At 35.6% G+C, this 19085-nt stretch overlaps 3 protein-coding genes and 1 long non-coding RNA gene across 6 annotated transcripts; all 4 read left to right on the plus strand.

The window, feature by feature from the left end:
- The first annotated feature begins 3394 nt into the window (after positions 1 to 3394).
- Positions 3395 to 7703, plus strand: LOC110825522 (CBS domain-containing protein CBSX2, chloroplastic-like). Of its 2 annotated transcripts, XR_015812801.1 has the most exons (9): positions 3395 to 3853; positions 3942 to 4026; positions 4140 to 4204; positions 4867 to 4915; positions 5418 to 5470; positions 6547 to 6662; positions 7012 to 7069; positions 7164 to 7336; positions 7560 to 7703. XR_015812801.1 is itself a non-coding variant. In XM_022055985.2 (8 exons), exons 1-8 carry the CDS (start codon positions 3632 to 3634, stop codon positions 7230 to 7232), a joined length of 717 nt encoding a protein of 238 aa, XP_021911677.1. In that variant the 5' UTR covers positions 3396 to 3631; the 3' UTR covers positions 7233 to 7537. The 2 variants fall into 2 exon arrangements, 1 of the variants encoding a protein (XP_021911677.1); XM_022055985.2 differs by lacking the exon at positions 7560 to 7703 and having other exon boundaries at positions 3396 to 3853; positions 7164 to 7537.
- A 308-nt stretch (positions 7704 to 8011) lies between these two features.
- Positions 8012 to 9675, plus strand: LOC110825521 (abscisate beta-glucosyltransferase-like). The gene has a single exon (XM_022055984.2). It carries the CDS (start codon positions 8074 to 8076, stop codon positions 9499 to 9501), a length of 1428 nt encoding a protein of 475 aa, XP_021911676.1. The 5' UTR covers positions 8012 to 8073; the 3' UTR covers positions 9502 to 9675.
- Positions 9676 to 9817: 142 nt separating this feature from the next.
- On the plus strand, positions 9818 to 16740 carry LOC110806683 (uncharacterized). 2 transcript variants are annotated; one of them, XR_015812803.1, is made up of 4 exons: positions 9818 to 10651; positions 14523 to 14596; positions 14749 to 14855; positions 16468 to 16740. It is a non-coding gene; the product is annotated as an uncharacterized LOC110806683 (long non-coding RNA). The 2 variants fall into 2 exon arrangements; XR_015812802.1 differs by lacking the exon at positions 16468 to 16740 and having other exon boundaries at positions 14749 to 15317.
- A 436-nt stretch (positions 16741 to 17176) lies between these two features.
- On the plus strand, positions 17177 to 18849 carry LOC110806682 (scopoletin glucosyltransferase-like). Its single transcript, XM_022031602.2, has one exon. It carries the CDS (start codon positions 17181 to 17183, stop codon positions 18666 to 18668), a length of 1488 nt encoding a protein of 495 aa, XP_021887294.1. The 5' UTR covers positions 17177 to 17180; the 3' UTR covers positions 18669 to 18849.
- The last annotated feature ends 236 nt before the right edge of the window (positions 18850 to 19085 follow it).

Below are 19085 nucleotides of genomic sequence, written 5' to 3' on the forward strand. Positions count from 1 at the left end.
AAAGAAGATGAACTACATAACTCAGTAAAAATATCACACTTAACACTAATACATAAAACTAAAAGTTGGTAAAAATAAAAAAAAATAAATGGAGCCATTATTTATTTTTAAATAAATTCATTTAACATAAGAACCGTTATTTTCATACTTATTTTTATGAGTTTTCAAAACTGGTTTATGAAAACAATAAATATGATAATATTTTATTGCATATTTAAATGAACAATAACAATAAACTTACATTATTACCCACTTACCAGTACTATTGGGAGTCAATATTGATTTTTCCTATGCGTGGACTTATTATTCAATTTACCAATTAACCAGTCGTCTCCATACCTCATCTGGTAATGGGTGCCCAAACATGTCACTACCTCAGTACCCCGTCCGGTATAAGGGTGAACTATACCTGCCAACCCCTTATGGTTTGTGACTTCTCAACTTCGTTCGACTGAGTTAATATCTACGGTAAGATTTTTCCTATGCACCAGATTTGTATACCATTCCCCATGGTACCCGATAAGCATTTCATTCACGTATTTATACCATCAACCAGTCACAAATCACATACCAACATTTTATATTTATAGATCAATAATAAAACATGCAAATAGACAATATGAATTTTAAGAAAACATGATTAGGACATTTATTTTGAATCAGTCAATAGACGATAATAATAACCAAACAATCAATGAACGATAAAACAATTAAAATCAATAATTAGTAGCAATTTAAGCAGTATAAGAATAAATAGACAACACAATTATGACAAATATACATTGATCGATCACTAACTCTGCTAGTGACATGTATTCAATTAATTATAGATTTTTAATATTTACAAAACACATCGTTATTTATTATTAAACTTTAATTTACCATAAGGGGAGAAATGAGTGAGATATTTTTATCCCGGGTCGGTGTTCGAAATATTATCTTTTTTATTGTGCCTACTGACGATTCTCGGATTTCTTGATTTTTTTTTTCAGAAAAAAAATATGCGTTACGTATTCCAAAATACCCTAAAATGCCAAAATAAGCATTTTAAATTTTTTTGGTTGGTTTAGGGTTTCGGCACAGCAGCGTCGCCATGCTCTAGTGTCAGCTCCACCGCCCACAGTGACACTTCTTCTTGATCTGGCCGTTTTTTACCAAATTTGACTGATTTTGACAAGTTTTGCATAGAAACCTTCAAAAAATAGGGTTAGAGAGCCCTTATTGGTCGAAAAAGGAAGAACCGTGACCTTATCAGTGAAGGAGTTTTTTGGTGCAGCGATTCCGTCATTCCTCTCTCGTAGTCGGGGCTTCTCTTCGGCCAACCTGCAACAAAATGAGATAAGGAACACGAAGGTAAAAAAATTGAGAAAAATAGGAAACAAAAAAGGGCTCATCGAATAGGTTTTTGGGTCTTGGCTGTCGCGGCTCGGCCAAGCTTTGCTCGCATTTTTTGGCTTACCTTTTGGTCTTTTAGCTCCGATATGACTGTGAGAAGGTTTATAATTGAATTCCGAATGAGAAGGGGGGAAAAATACATTTTCGACGTCGGTGGTGGCTCTGTTGTAGCAACGTCGGTGGGCGGTCTTCTTCTTCAGCTACTGATTCGCTTTCCGACAGCCCCTCTTCTTCTTCTCCAATCTCATCTATAGCGGCTAGGGTTAGGATTTCATATGGAAAATGAGTTTAAATATTCATTTTCATTAAATTCGGACCGTCCATTCGAAAAGACGTGACCCATCCTCAGCTGTTGGATCAATTCTATTTGGAAAATGGATCTGGATCGCACAATCATATGAAATCAAAACCGTTTGATCGCGCTTGAAGGAGAAACAAATATGGGTCACTGGATCCGTTGGCACACAGATCGTCCCACGTGGATACGTGCCCACGTGTTTGCCACATGGCGCACAGAGACTGGTTGCGCTGCTGACATGGCGGTTTACGTAGCCAAAGTTTCATAAATTTTATTTTATCTTAAATTTTCAGATTTCTTTTCAAATATGTCATCTCTTATTTATATTTTTGTCATAATTTTCAAATGTATCCAAAATTCAATTTTCTTAAAAAATTCACAAAAAAATAAAAAATTAAATTATTTTAATTTATTATTCTATTAATATTAAATTATTTCGGACTAAATTTTCAAATCCGGATATTACATAATATATTATTCCCTCAATAAAAAATTAGCACCAACGTTTTATAAATTATGTTTTAATCTCAAAACCATTAAATTTTATACATTAATATTTTATAGTTCTATTTTTTAAAACTTAAAAATTATGTTATATCCCAAACAAATTTAATTTATATTAAGATTAATCTACACCGTACAAATATAAAGAAAAATAAAAATGAAATTGGCTTTCCAAAATTATTGAACGTTGACCATAGCTTAATTTGACTTAAATTTATGGTTTAAATAGAAAAATATTCTTAAAAAGAAAAAAACAATGCTTGGTATGAATTTATGACTTTCTTTTTTCAATGAGTGATCAGTTTATGACTTCGTTCTTCTACAGGACAAAACTTCTTAATCACATTTATTTAAAAACCTTTCAAATTAAAATAAGTCTTAATAAACTTATATTTTGTATTAAAAAAATATTATACAATAATTAAATTTTATTATTTAAAATAATAATTACGCGTTAAAAATATTATTTAATTTTATTATTTTATCAAAATAAAAAATATTTTGAGAACTCTTTTTCCATTTTAAGTTTAATATTATATGGAATACTATTTGAAAACGTAAACATAAATTTAAAATTATTATATTTTCGTTTAAATAATATGCATTATAAACATAATTTATAATCATACATTTAATTTCATAATTATAAAATTAAGTTTTTATCCACACACAAACTTAACTTGATATTATATTATTATTAAAACTTTAATCCATAGTTCGATTAATTAAAGTTTCAAATAATATTTATAATTAAATAAATTAACTATTATAATTCAGTTGGCAGTTAATTAGCGTACCAACTACCAACTAGAAAGTTCACAAAGTACAATTTGTTTTTAAACGTGTGGCATGAACTTATACACGTTAGCCAAATAATATTCAAAAATAATATTTCCACCTCTAGTAATTTATTTTTTAAAAAATACATTTTAATTTAGTAAGTATTTTTCAGTATTTATAAAAATATTAATATAAAGTATATTCTGTTATATATATTGAAAGAAGATCGGAAAATCGTATATGATGTGTGTATATATATATATATATATTTTAATTTTTTTAAAAATTAAATTTTATAAGGTAATATTCAATTTTTAAATATTTTTTTAATTGATTACAAAAAAGTTGAACAATTGGGGTCCACAAAACTATAATTGGCACGTGCCCTACCGACCAACTTTGTTTTCGACTTTTCAAGTTCTCTCGCTCGACGCTTTCCCATCAAAACGGAGGAAGAAGAAGAAAAGAGTTCATCTTCTCCTGTTGAATCTTCTTCATACTCGACCTTTTTAAATTTCTCTGCAACTTCCTCAATCCATCCTAATCCTTCTACGCCATCGCTCGGTTCCTTGTTCTCTTAATTAACCCTAAAAACTAGCGCATCGTAAAAAAATCATAAACAGATCCATATTTTTTTTGTGAATCGAATTGATCATGGACTCTGTTTCTGTGGCTAACTCAGTAATGTTAGCCCGAGTCAATGGGCTTAACTCGGTTCGTCATTCTCAGTTACCCTGCATTGTACCTTCATACCATCATCGCTGCCCAGTCGTAGCTTTCCATTTCTCGAAACGACGTCGTTCGTATTCTACAACTCACCGCCGCCTTCTCCTCACCCCCTCTATCGTCGACGCTCACATCAACAACTCCGTTCCCGTGAGTCCTCTTTTCTTCTTTCCTTCTTCTTCATCGTTTATATACTGGTGTGTGTTAACTTGTTTGATTCGATGTTTTCACGTTTCAGGCTACCGGGTCCTGTACAGTTGGTGATTTCATGACGAGGAAGGAGGATCTCTATGTTCTTAAAACGACGACAACTGTTGATGAAGGTATCTTTAGATTATTATTATTATTATCATTATTAGTATTATTATTATTGGTATTTTCTGTAATATAATGTTAGAAATTTATATTATGGTGTTTTTTACGAATGTAACTACAGCACTGGAGGCTCTGGTGGAGAAAAGAGTTACTGGTTTTCCAGTGATTGATGACGACTGGAAATTGGTAAAAGTTTCAATTGCTTTTGCTTTTTTCTCTAAGAAATGAAACATACATTACGATCGGGGAACATCTGGATATTCAATCAACATGTTATGTTTTATCAGCATGAGAAATTGGGATTAACCCATGTAGTACAACTTGTTTTTGAATTATGGGCTAAGATTATGTATACTGGATATGGGTGAGTTTTGGTGGCCATGATTCTTGAATTATGTTAGGATTTGGGTGTTGATGTAGCTGTTAGAATGCTTGTGCTTCTGTGTTTGTCATGATTGAACTGTAAATTTGCTTATTATGGAGGCATATTGGTTGTGTTATGTGGATGAATTTCATGGAAGATAAAACAGGACAGTATCCATGATCTGAATCCAAAGCTCTCAGTTGATCAGCTTATAGTTAAAAGGAGTAACAACCCCTCATTCTTACTCTTTCTAGCCAGTTTCTCTGCTTACCTATCGAACAATTTTTCTCTCGTTCTCGCATACTTTGAGGGGAGGATTCCCCTAACTGATTTCCTGATCTTTAAACACCCATACTTCCAATCGATAATTTCATGTAGTTGTCAAGTATTTTAATTAATTATATGACATATTACTCAGTTTACAAGACATTTAATTAGTTCCATTTTGTATCTTTCAGTTGACACCTTTTTATAATTGCTGCAGATTGGTGTTGTTTCAGATTATGACTTGCTAGCATTGGACTCCATATCAGGTATTGTAAAAATTATTAGCTCAGACTTGAACTCTTAGGTCAGATATATTTCAGGAATGCTTCTTCTGCTTTAAACCCTGGTTTTCAAGGAACAAATTTATTGGTATAAAATATTGTAGAAGACACTACTCTTGTGCTTGGACTAAATAATAATTGATTGTTCTTTTAGTTTATCAGGCCCTTTTGTTCTATAATTCAGAATGGTGTAGATAGATATCAATAGTTTGACACTACAAAGCATAGAAATATCTGGAGAATATAGAGGTTATGACTGAAACAGAATTTCATGGAAATATTGAAAAGGACTAGGCAATTCCTTAAGTTTTTGTGAGTTTGTATTGAATTTTAATCCCATCACTCAAAAGTTCTATTTCCTTAAACATGATATATCATTATAATTGTTGTGTTTTGCCAGCTATTAATATTCTTTGATAATTGGCTTTTCTATGGTCCTTTTTTTTTCCCTGAAACTGCTTCTAATATTCATTTATGTGGCAATTAGGTGGGACTCAAAGTGACACAAACTTGTTTCCAGATGTTGATAGTTCTTGGAAGGTACGAATGCTATCTTTTCTAGTTTCCTGCTTAGTCAATTTAAACCAGAGGTTACTCTGTGCTAATGTTTTTCCTTTCCTACTTACTGTTGAAGTTGTATTAGTGAGTTCGTAGCTCTCATCTGTGAGCTAAAATTCTCCCTTTCTCGCCTATCGTTTTTCTGATGTTCCTAATAAACTTTTAGATAATCTTCATAGAAGATGCAGGCAAAATTAGACATACAGACACATATATCTGAGGCTTAGGCAGCCTAGGTGCTAGAAACATACCTGTACGTGGTTAAGATAATTTATGATTGTGCATAATAATTTATTGGATACAGTAAACGAGGAACGTGAAACACCCTGAAATGTTGAGTAAATGAAATGCAATCTCTTTACTTTGCCTGGAATTTTGGATGTTTTGTCAAACCCAGAGGAGTAGCATTAGGTTTATTCTTTTGATATCTCTAGCGTTCTTCTTTATCCAAATTTACAAAAGTCAGGTGATGGAGCCTCCATGTAGGAGTATAAAAATGAAGGAAATCATCTTTTAATAACACACTACTCTGGCATGGACCATTCAAGGAACTGAAAATTCTGGGCATTTTTTTTGGAGGAAGAACTGACATCATCTTGAACTTTGTCTCTGTTCGTATTACATATTTGTTAACAATATCTTTCATATGGATTCTGGATGGCTACAATTAAGATAATTCTAGGCGATGGTACGTGTCTTAAGGTTCTATTCGATGACTATAAATGTCCTAGAGACTTTGATATTTCAAGAATAAGTACATGAATCTCTGACTCGTTGTGCTTTTCTTTCATATAGTCTTGTAAGGTTATGGAAGTTGGTCTCAACCCCCTTTCTATATTGCCATTCAATTATGGTTGATAATCTCTGGAGTTTTTATGATGCTCCTCCTTACTTTTGTCACATGTACGTGATAAAGTTGGAAAAGATGTTTAGCCAATAATTTGAAGTCATCTGTGTGTGTGTGTCTCGTGGCTGGCACAGTTTTAGTTTACTCATTAACTGTGAATTATGCAGGACATTTCAAGTTACTACTTTTCTAATCCTGAATCTTATGGCAGGCATTTAACAAGATACAGAAATTGCTAAGCAAGACAAATGGCAAAGTTGTCGGTGACTTGATGACGCCTGCTCCGCTGACTGTTATGGAAACCACCAATTTAGAAGATGCTGCTCGGTATCGTTTTTGTCTTTTGCCACTGCATCTATTCTGTTGAATCTTTCTCACTGGATCTGTAATTAAAAGAGATTTTGTTTGAAATTAAGAGAACTAATTAGGATCAATCTTCAACAGTGATGTGTATTTAAGTATGAGAGTATCAGTGGCTACTGGAGGTTATGGTTTAATATTAAAGTTGCAAGGAGTAGAGATAGTGATTTTGTTCTGATCTGCAGTAGAGTTTTCTCGTGATGATTTTAGAAGATGTGTTGGTCGTCTATTTTGGTGCATCTTAAGTTTTGTACGTGATTTGTTTCCAAATAGAAATTGGGTTATAATTTTAATCTACTGAATCCTCCAATGTCAGATTGTTGCTGGAAACAAAATACCGTCGACTACCAGTGGTGGATAGTGATGGTAAACTGGTAAAAGTCTTCATCTTGCTAAATTTCTTTTGCTGGATGCTTTGCTGATCAGCAGTGGATGGTTTTTAACTGGTCTCTGTTTTCAATCCCAAAGGTTGGAATCATCACGAGGGGAAACATTGTCAGGGCTGCTCTGCAGATGAAAGGTCGGCCTAATACCTGAATTACAAAACAAGAAGAAGAAGAAGAAGAAGATTCATAAGCTCGGAATCATGTTGATGATGCAATTCTTTTTGCACTGCAACCCAGTTCTATTTTTTGTCCCAGGTAAATTATTTGCTGTCACACATACCATGGACTACACTGAGGGAAGTGCTCTGTTGATTTCTTCCCCGAGCAGTTCATGTTATACACGTAGCTTGCTTGCCTATGTAAAATCTTATACTTGAACTAGTAAGTTAAGATAAAATGTTAGCTAGGATAAGATTTAATCCTGCAGTAATATTATGCTGAGTATTATTGTATTAACTAGCTTTCCAATCTTTATCAGTAATTTTCAGTATCTTCTCAGCCTTTCACTTCCATTACTCAAAGCTGCCTTACTAGCATCTGAAGAAATATGTACTGCATCCATGTGTATGCATCTCTTACTACCATGTGCAGAAATAAATTAATACTGTACGTTGGTTGATCACTTCCTGTGGTTTAATAATTAAGATTTTGCATCTTGTTTAAAAATTACTGAGTTTAAACCTTAATCGACGCCTAAACAACTTGTTGTAATGCTTGATTTAGCATAATGTTAAAACATTACTTGAAGGCATGCTGCATTCAGTAATAGAATCTTTTTAAATGATGACATATCTGCATACGCAAGCTATTTTGTCCTTTTCGAGGTTAATTACATTCCCCTAGTCAGTCATCTCTAAAGTAATTCAATTTTGGCTTCTCGACTCTTCAATCATTTGTCTCCACACTCACTATTCTAACTATATATCACAGTCCCATTTCCCTCCTCCTCCACCCACAAAAGAAGCTCTAGAGGTCTAGTCTAGTACAGTCTCATGGAATTAAACCCAGCTCCGGTTGAAATCTTCTTCTTCCCCTTCGTCGGAGGCGGCCACCAAATCCCCATGATAGACATGGCCAGAACATTCGCCTCCCATGGCGTAAAAGCCACCATCATCGCCACCCCAAACCACGCACTCTCCTTTGAAAGCTCCATCCGCCGTGACCAAAACTCCGGCTGCCCAATCTCCATCCACACCCTCCAATTACCCGGCGACCTAGACATATCCGACGTCGACATGTCCGCCTCCCCCCAAACCGACACCTCCATGCTCCAAGAACCCTTGACTAACCTGCTACGACAAACCAGACCCGACTGCATTGTCCACGATATGTTCCATCGGTGGGCACCCGAGGCTATCGATGATCTTGGAATCCCGAGAATCGTGTTTAATGGCAGCAGTTGCTTCGCTCGCTGCGTGATTGAGAGTCTGAGCAAGTACAAGCCACAGGAGGAAGTGGGTTCGGATTTCAAGCCTTTTGTGGTTCCGGGTCTACCGGACCCGATCGTGTTGACAAGATCTCAACTTCCGGTGTTTAGGAAAAAGCCAGGAGGCCAAATAGGAAAACCAGAGGAGAAGAGTTTTGGGGTTTTGGTTAATAGTTTCCACGAGCTAGAGCTTGAATATGCGGACCATTTGAAGAGAGAAACGAATAAGAAAACATGGCTTGTTGGCCCGGTTTCTGTAAACAACAGAACCGTCGCCGATAAAACAGAGAGAGGGAAAAAAACTTCAACCGACGAACAAACAATTCTCAGCTGGCTCGATGGAAAATCACTCAACTCGGTTCTTTACATAAGTTTCGGTAGCTTAGCTCGCTTAGCTCTCGATCAACTCACCGAACTCGCTCACGGGCTCGAGGCTTCGGACCACCCTTTCATCTGGGTGGTCGGCAAAATCTTCAAATCCGCCGGAAAAGAAAACAACGATGAAGAGAACTTTTTTCCCGCCGGATTCGAAGAGAAAATGAAAGAATCCAATAAGGGGTTAATAATACGAGGATGGGCGCCGCAGCTGTTGATCTTAGAACACGAATCGGTCGGCGGATTCATGACTCATTGCGGGTGGAACTCGACACTGGAGGGAGTTTGTGCCGGAGTGCCAATGATCACGTGGCCGATCACGGCGGAGCAGTTCATGAACGAGAAGCTGATAACTGACGTGCTGAGGACTGGAGTGAAGGTGGGGAACTTAGAATGGCTTTCGTGGGACACAGAACCGCGGACAGTTGTCGGACGGGAGAAGGTGAAGGCGGCAGTGGAGAGGCTAATGGATGGTGGAGAGAAGGCGGTTGGGATGAGGACGAGGGCCGGGGAGCTCGCGGAGAAGGCCAAGAGAGCTGTTGAAGAAGGTGGGTCGTCGTGGAATGATGCTGTCAATCTCATCGGCGAGCTCGAGTCTTGCAGGAAATCTGCGAATTGAAGAATGTCCCCTCTTGGAGAAGTCGTTTGTTAGTTATCATTATAAATTAAATATAAATGTTTATAATATTAATTAATTAATTTATATAAACATATAAATATTTTATTAAATATTTAAAAGTATTATAATTATAAATTATATAAAAATTAGAAAATAAAATATCAAATTTCGTCATTTGAATCAGTTTATTTTACCGTTTACATTTTACTTATTTCATATATTTACTAAATTAAATTAACGAAAGAGGGCCAATGAATGGGAAAAAGAGTACCAAACGGAAATGGGCTAAGGACGATCCAGTTCTCCACATTTCATGACATGATAAATTTTTTTATTATAATAGTAAAATTATTATTTTAAATTTAATATAAAAATGTTATTTTTACATTATGGTATTCAAAAAATAATCTGAAATAATTTTGGTGGGGCCTCGTCCTTCGATTTTGGATTAGGAGAAATAAATTATAATAAAAAATACTTTTTATATTTAATAATTAAAATTGAGATATTAAAATACTAATTTAGTATAAAAAAATGTGTTTTTTTTTTTAATTTTTAAAATGAGATATTAAAATAATAATTTTAACCAGCATATATAAGGGGCGGGAACAGAAAGGGATCGGCATTGGGATTCAAAATGATTCATTTTCGTTTCAGCGGGAAAAGCGATTTGGGGATGGTTTATCTTTCAACCAAATATACACAACCTACGGAGAGGAGAGGAGAGGAGAGATGGACAAGGAACACGGCGGCCATGGGAGATCATATTCTTCTGTAGTTAGCCTCAAAATTTTAAGTGCTCGAATGCTTTGCTGCAAGCACGAGGACTCAACATCCGACGAAATGGAGTATTCCTGCTCGATATTTTCCGATTACGCTCGTGTCAAGCACTACGTTGAATCGACGCGTTGAGAAAATCCTTTGATCGAGGATTGGTGTTGGTGACTGATGATCAAGATGACGATGAGCTGAATATGCAAGTTTTACTTCCGCACATAATATCCAGTCGCTTTAGGGGCTGCGTCGAGGCCATAGACGAGGATTTTGCTGCCGGACTATCTGATATGGCTGCGGCAAGACCACACTGGCTCATGCCATTGCGAATGAAGTCGGTGTTTCCTTTCACAAGATTTCTGCTACTCAATTGCAGGTGTGGTGTTTCTGTTTCGAATCACTTTGGCTTCTGTTTACGCTGTTGTAGTCACTGTTGATCTAGTTAGCCTTTAACTAGACTGTTTTCTTTCACCTCATCTTTTAACATCTTTTAACTAGGAATTACTTGTGATTCATGGCACTTATATATTTATTTAAAAACAACGGAGCTCTGCTTAATTCGTTTTCATTATTTGTTCAATCATCCCTAACATCCAGAACTACGGTATAGATTCCTTTCTGTCTTTGCTAAAAAAATTAGGTGAATCATAGGAAAATATCAGAGAACTTTTCTGTAAAGCATGCAGAAAAGTTTCAGAGGGATGGAGAACCGAAATGCGATGCAGTTGATGACTTGCACGGATGATTTGCATAGAGTATCTGCTAGTGATGTAGATCAGAAAACAGATATCCATGTGCTAAATTGTATTTCAATGAATTGAAAAAAATATTTTAAAACTTGAGTAGTATGAGATTTTTGTGCTAACAAATATGTTCATGTTGAACGACTGAAATCATCAACGGTGAGAAAAAAATATGTTTATGTCAAAGATTTTTGGTTATAAGGTCCACAAAGATCCACATGTACTAATTGAAAATTTTTGGTGGTTTTAATATGACTGAGTGGAAATGATGTTCTCTGTTACTTAGCTATTTGGCAAATGTTACAAGGAGTGAGGGAAACATGTTTATTTTTTAAAAAATGTAAGTGAGACAAAGCTAAAGAGGAAGTATGTCCTAGTCTTTTATACCAAAGAGATAAGGACTGAATTGATTTTTTTTTTGTTGTTGGAATCAATATAAGTGCAGCGGAGAGAATGAACTAAATTGACAGTATTGCTATTTTGTTTTAACAAATTTGTGTGATAACCAATCAACTCAGAACTAATGCTCCTTGAATCCAAAATGTAAAGTCGCCCAACCACCCTTCCAACAACTAGGATTTTCTCATTCTGTAGGCATTGCAACAAGCAATAGTTAAGAGAGAAAACAAATTTAATCAAAAAGGTTTCTGAAATTTTATTTACTGATAGTAGATTATATTGGAAAACTGGTATATGCAAAGTGGAAGTTAAAATAAGATTGGGAGAGAAATGTACATCTCCTACATTATGCACCATATTGACTAAACCATCAGGTAAGAAAACAAGAGTAATAGCTTTGACTGAATTTGGTCTTTGAATGAGTTTTAGATCACTATACATATGATTTGAGGAACCTGTATCCACAATACAGCTATCAGGTTCCAATAGATCAAGTATATTAAAAGCAAAATGGTGTGAAGTTATACCTGCAAAATCTTGGAAATGAGACATGTTAGCAAGACCTCCCTCTGTGATATCTTTCCCTTTAATAAATTTACTCATTTCTTGTTGAATCAGTTCCTAAATCTAGTTGTTTATCTCTGCTGAAATTGTTCATTCCTTGTCAGTATTGATCTCAGTATCCATGTCTGCCATATATACCATCTGTTTAAAACCTTGTTTCCCTTTAGTTTTCATGAGGTCTTTGTACGAATCAGGAATGCCATGGATCTTAAAACATGTTTCCTTGGTGTGTTCAGTAAAGTTGTAATGTGGACAATGTAAATTAGATTTATCAGTCTTCTTAGCTCCACCTCTATCCTTGCGATAATTCTTTGCATCATGACATGTTTTTTTGTTATTAACTGTTATCATAGCAATATTATCCAGGGTATCTGTGTATACATTTTTAACTTCTTTTTGCTTTTCAACTCTCAAAATCATTGAATAATCTTTGTTCACAGAAAGTAATGGTTTTATTACCAAGATCTGATTTCTTATGTTATTATATCCATCATTCAGAGTATTAAAATTGCATCAACTTGCTTGAAGAGTTATAGTTTATTACCTGCTTAGCTGCTCAACAGCTGCATTGTAGAACTGGTTGCAAGCATTGCAGCTCATCCCATAACTTCTTAAGCTTTGTGTAGTACTGAACCACTGTTTGGTTCCCTTGAGAAATGGAAGAAATCTCCCTTTGCAAGTGGTATACTAACGGACCATTGCATTCTCCAAGTCTCTCTAATTCCTGCCAAAGTTCCTTTGTAGATGCAATATACAAGCATGCATCTACAATGTCCTTGGCAATGGAATTTAGTATCCACGACTCTACCATACAGTTCAATTTATTTCATTTTTCAAAATTCTCTTATCTTTCTTTTGACATTGCACATTTTCCATCTATGAAGCCCAGCTTCATCTTGGCTCCTATAGCTATCTTCACGGAACGACTCCAAGCTAGATAGTTGTTCCCATTTAATGGAGTGGAAACAAGAATCATGCCTGGATGATCAGATGATTGAAGAAGTAATGGATTTTCGTTGTTATGCCTAGCTCCTTGAACACTTCCTGTCACAGTCTCTGCAACGCTAATAATTCCCTCCATGCTTAAAAATTATTTGTTTTCTCTCAATTTGGATCGTTTGCGCTCTGATACCATGAACAAAGTAAGCTGTCGAACCAAGAAACTTTCCTATTTAAAATATATAATTTTTTTACACCCCATACAAGAAGGCTATTGCTACTTATATATATCTAAGAAGAAGGTCGAAGAGAAAAAAAGTAAAAGGAGCACCAAAAATGGATAACGAAAATAACAAAACAATTGGCTGTTACAACAGAAAATACAGTTGGCGTAGCACACTCCATTATGCATGCTTTTACAACAGAAAATGCAGCAGGTGAATATCTTAATTCTCTACACTTATTTATTATTTTTTTATTTATGGAAATTGCTAGTGCAAATTACTGACAGTTTTTCCTGAATGTCTTGCTACCTTCTAGAAGAGAAGGATTTCCGGCCGTATCTAATGTTAAATGCGAAGGTGTCAGTGGATTTGATTATCGAAGTCAGCAATTTAACCGTTGCATAGTTAGGACAATGAAGTTTCCTGAAAATTTTTTGTTGATAATGACAATTTTCTTTTTTTCCGTGCTCTATGTGTATGTGTGTGTCCATGAGCATGTGCTATGTTCATGCTTATCAAAGTTATTGGGAGTGCTAAATGTAAAATGAAGTAACTACTGCAGAGAATCCCCAAAAAATGGTAGAGGAAAACATGAAGAATCTCTTTTCTTACTGAGGCCACTAATAAAAAGCATTACCTGCTAAAGTGAGCCATAGAAGCCTAGAGGATGGGATAGCTAGAGTACATTGAGTCTAATTGGTGGTGCTGTGTAGACTGCTATATAGTGATTGTTGGAGATCTGAGGTGCCTGGTGGTTGTTGGGTTTGATTTTTCTATTCTTGGATAATTTATGAACAAAAAAATTGATTTCATGATCTGTTTGTGTATGGTAACTATGCTACTAGTATCTGGGAATTTAGTATTAAATCTCTACTTGAGATTAGAGGTTGAATTTTGATATCACCTGTGTTTACATATAAAAAACTAGTGTCCCATAAGGATCACAGTAAAGTTTGATTGCATCTGTCACAAAACCTCTCTGAGTTAGTCATTGTTTTCCTCCCTTAAACATTCGCTGATAGGTTGATGAAATTAAACAATCAATACAAAGCATTGTTTGTTCATGTAGTAAAAGTTCCTTAGATTTGGAAGAATGCACGACCTTGGTGTGACAAGAAGTATAGCTTTTAAAGTTTATTTCAAGGGCGCCCCTCTAGGAACATTAGTATGATAGCAGAGGAAAATGAGTGGAAGGTGAAGCAATTTGACTATAGTTTTGCTGCATGGATGTAACTCCGTAGATGCTAAATTACGTTGTAAGTGGCACAAGCTATAACCTTTTTATTGTTGGCTTGGTTTTGCTGCACCTCCTGGAAGGCAGAGCGCGTTTGAACTAGAAAATGGATGTTATACTAACTTTTACTTTTTGTAATTTCAGGAATATAAAGGTTGATGCGGCAGAGGATTTTTGCTTTATCGACCTCCTGCTGCAGCGAAACATTGATTTTCAAGGTTGTTACTAGTGATGCAGCAGGACCCAGTTTCATTAACATCAAAGTTCTCATGTATTATATTCTTTCTTGTTCAGCTAAGTGTCTTTTGTATGCTTGTTTGTCATTTAAAAGTTTAAATTCTTATTATCACGTGTTTCCTTGACTTGACAGGGCCCGGCCCTTGAGCTTCTAGATAAATACGTGGGAAAAGTGAGTTAGCAGTTTGAACATTATTCAGCGGCGCGGGGCATGCACTTTCAATGGTCTTCTTTCATGAGGTTTGTTTTCTTCTCGCCCGATAACTTTACTATCTCCTCTTTGGTGCTTGATCTATTATGTTTATTCTTTTCTTTTTCTTCCAAGAAGGATTATTGCGAATTATAGCACAATATTGGCAATATATAATTTTATCAATGTAGAAGTGTTGGGAAAATTATGAACTACTCTCAATTTTTGGATTGAACGAACGGGGGTTTCAAAGCTTTACAAGGGTTTTAGTCACTTTTTCCAATTTAATTCCGTTTAGAACTGTCAGATGTTTTAGTATTAGTCTATATTTTAATTTTTGTAACAAAAACACTCCCAAACAACCTAATAAAGTTCCGTTATGATTTAAAGCAAAAGTAAATGATCATACCTTCGATATGACATGAGTGATTTCAATATAATGGATTTATGTAGTATTTCCGTGCTAATATGGGATTCAGGTTTTATTCAATCCAGTTGTTTTGATAGCAAAATATTAATCTAAGTGTTTGTTGTTTGTATTAGTTAACAGCATATGGAGGAGTTTCAAGTGTCCAGTTTGTTTTTATTACATATTAGTACTTCTAAGAATTGATCTATATATTATTGTTAGAAGTTTAAGATGATATTTGACTCACCTTAAAATGAATTTTCTTAAACGATGTATGAAGTAATATGTTTATTTTACAAATAAGCCATTGAAATGTTTGAAAATATAGTTTACGAATTGTCGTCTTTTCAAATTGATAGAAGAAAAAAGGCACTCAAAACTGAAATAGGACAGACTCGAGTCTTCCTTCGTGACTTAGTGGTGTAATATTTTCCTTGTGGAGTGAAAGTTACGAGTTTCATTACAAGCATTATGGGGTCAACTCCCCTCCTAGAAAAACGTAAAATAGGAAGATTGTGTAATTAATAAAAGAGAACATTATATACTCACTGACTAACTTCTAAATTCTACGTTCTTTTGTCTCATTTATAATTAGGCAGCACTGTTTGATTCACTTTTATGAATTCATTTTCTTTTCTAAGCAAAAAAAATTAGACTTTTACTTGTTGTGCCTAACGTTCTTAGAAAATTTATAAATTTATGTTGACCCAAAAAAAACAAGTTTAAAACACCATCTTTTCAAAGATGGTTTAAAATACTATCTTGGTAGAACTAATTTTGTTTTATGTAATATTAATGTGTTTGTATTCTTGAGATTGCTAGAGTTGTAAGGCCTTACAGTTATATTAAAATGATATTAGATGGAGAAATATCTGGGAGAAACTTTGGGAGAGGGGTTTTGAAAGGTTAAATTCTAACTCATCTCAATCTTAATCTATATTTTAATCCAAAAAACTACATTAGATCAAATTTTAGTAAAGTGAGATTAAACAAATTTAGGTATAAACTACCATCTCTTAAAAAATATATAATTTTATGTAAAATTCTTTTGCCTTTTAATATGTTAACCTTGTAATTAAGTAATTAATTAATCAAATCAATCTATCCTATGGCAAACAAAATTTAAAAAGAAAATTCTGAAAATTTCACATCATACTAGTTTCATGATTTCGACTATTTGATGTGGGTTCATGTGTCCTTGTCTTTTCTGAATTAAATGACGTAAGTGATTATGTAGTCCATGCATTTTTCAGGTGCGCGTCTCTTTTTTTTAGACAAAAAAAAAGAACTATTTCTCCCACTGACTCGGGCCCTCAACTTTCAAGTCCTGTTAGTAGTACTGAAATTTAAATGTTGACAAATCGACCGAACTTGTACTATATTATTATTATTATAATAATTTGGTCTTTCAAAAAATTATTATTTATATTTGGATTACTTACTTCTTATATATTCAATTTAAAGCAAAAGCCTTCCTTTTTTCAACGAATTTATCAGCATTGCTGAAGTGGTGTAATATGTACTGTATGCAGATACGTGATGATGACAAATTACATTTCTGATAAAATAAAGTATGTCCAACTTTCAATAAATACTGTCGAAACAAAATTGAATAGGTCAAGTATATCCAATCTACAAAAGTAAAGCTTTTCATTTTCTTGTCAATAACGAAAGCTGCAAGTTCTTGCAACAACTGACCACTCTCTTATTACTATATTATTTTTCTTTTTCTTCATTAAATACTGCAAAAAGAAAAAACAGACTCGATGACGAACGCAAAGACGTCTGCATAGTCAACTCAATTTGTTTTCATTTTCTCGAAACCATGTATTTTCTCCTTGTCATCCCCCATTTCGCTTTATCCCTCCAACTTGTCAATATAAATTCATGTTTGTCCTCGTCCAATTTCAGTCATTCTCAAGCTCCTTCTTCTTCTTCCTTTGTAAATTAGAGAAAGTTTTCTGATATGGGTAGTGAAGTACTTCATCATGATTATTCTCAGCTTAACATTTTCTTCTTCCCCTTCATGGCGCATGGCCACATGATCCCTACACTCGACATGGCAAAGTTATTCGCCACCCATGGCGCAAAAACATCCATTATCACCACTCCTCTGAACCTCCCTTTCTTCTCTAAATCAATCGAAAGATTTTCCAAACAAACCGGTTTGGAAATCGGCGTCAAGCTCCTCAACTTCCCGTCCGTCGAGGTAGGTTTGCCGTCGGGATGCGAAAACGCCGACTCTCTCCCGGCAGGAGAACCACTCATTGTCAACAAATTCTTTGCTGCCGCGGGGATGCTCAAGGACCCGCTTGAGAGGCTCCTGCAAGAATTTAAACCGGACTGCTTGATAGCCGATATGTTTTTCCCGTGGACGACTGATGCCGCCGCGAAATTCGACATCCCGAGACTGGTTTTCCATGGGACGAGCTTCTTCGCTCTCTCCGCGTCGGAGTGTATCAGACTGTACACGCCGTTCAACAACGTTTCCTCTGATTCCGAACCTTTCCTCGTTCCAACCCTCCCCGACGAGATAAGACTGACGAGAAACCAGTTGGCGGATTTTGCAATGAAAGAAGGCGACGAAAATGGGATTCACAGGCTGATTAAGGAAGCCAAGGAATCCGAACTTAAGAGCTACGGAGTCGTCGTCAACAGCTTCTACGAGCTGGAACCGGCTTACGCTGATCATTACCGGAATTTTCTTAAGAGAAAAGCATGGCATATCGGACCCGTCTCGCTCTGTAACAAGACCGTCGAGGACAAAGCAGAGAGAGGAAAGAGAGCTTCCATTGACGAAGACGAGTGCTTGAAATGGCTGAACTCGAAGGCTCCAAACTCAGTCATTTACATCTGTTTTGGCAGCATGGCCAACTTCAACTCAGCTCAGTTAATGGAGATCGCGACAGCCCTCGACGCTTCCGGGCAGGAATTCATCTGGGTGGTCAGAAGAGAGAAAAACGAAAACAACCAAGAGGACTGGCTGCCTGAAGGATTTGAGCAGAGAACAGAAGGCAAAGGACTGATAATCCGAGGATGGGCGCCTCAGGTGTTGATTCTGGAGCACGAAGCAGTGGGAGGATTTGTGACGCACTGCGGGTGGAACTCGACGCTGGAAGGGGTGACCGCCGGCATGCCGATGGTGACATGGCCGGTGTCTGCAGAACAATTTTACAACGAGAAGCTTGTGACGGAGGTGCTGAAGATAGGGTTGAGTGTTGGGGTGAAGAAATGGGTTAGGTCGGAGGGGGACTTCGTGAGCAGAGAAAAAGTTGAGCAGGCGGTGAGGGAGATCATGGTGGGAAGTGAAGCGGTGGAGAGGAGAATGAGAGCTAAGGCTATGGCGGACATGGCGAGAGCAGCCGTGGAAAAGGGCGGCTCGTCTTACAATGATTTGAATGCTCTGCTTCGAGAGGTCAGCTTAATGCGTCGTCAACAATCACAAAACCAGTGAAAAAAGATTTCGTGCACGATTTGCGCACGAGATGATAGTTTTTTTTTTTTTGTTTTTTTTTTAAAACTTAAAATAAGGGTGTTTGAATTATCAAATTCCTTTTTTGTAACTAATGTCGTATTAAGTAAAACATAAATAACTATCCAGATTAAATAATATGTTCCCAAGTTATCACGATGTAGATCAGTTTCACAATAAATATGAAATTTTTGTGAAAATTACTATAAATGTAAAATTTTTGTTCAAACAAAATACCAAAACAAAATTAAAATGAATCAAGTTTATTTTTGGGTGAATTGAAACACTTCCACATTTTTTGTAACTATAAAATATTCAACATGTTATTATAATTTGATTAAATTTGGTTAGGCACTGGATGGTAAGATGTTAACCCATTTGGTTTGTGATAACCCTTTC

The sequence above is a fragment of the Carica papaya genome, chromosome 6, assembly GCF_054855325.1.
Source record: "Carica papaya isolate Zhongbai chromosome 6, ASM5485532v1, whole genome shotgun sequence".
NCBI classification, from domain to species: Eukaryota; Viridiplantae; Streptophyta; class Magnoliopsida; order Brassicales; family Caricaceae; genus Carica; species Carica papaya.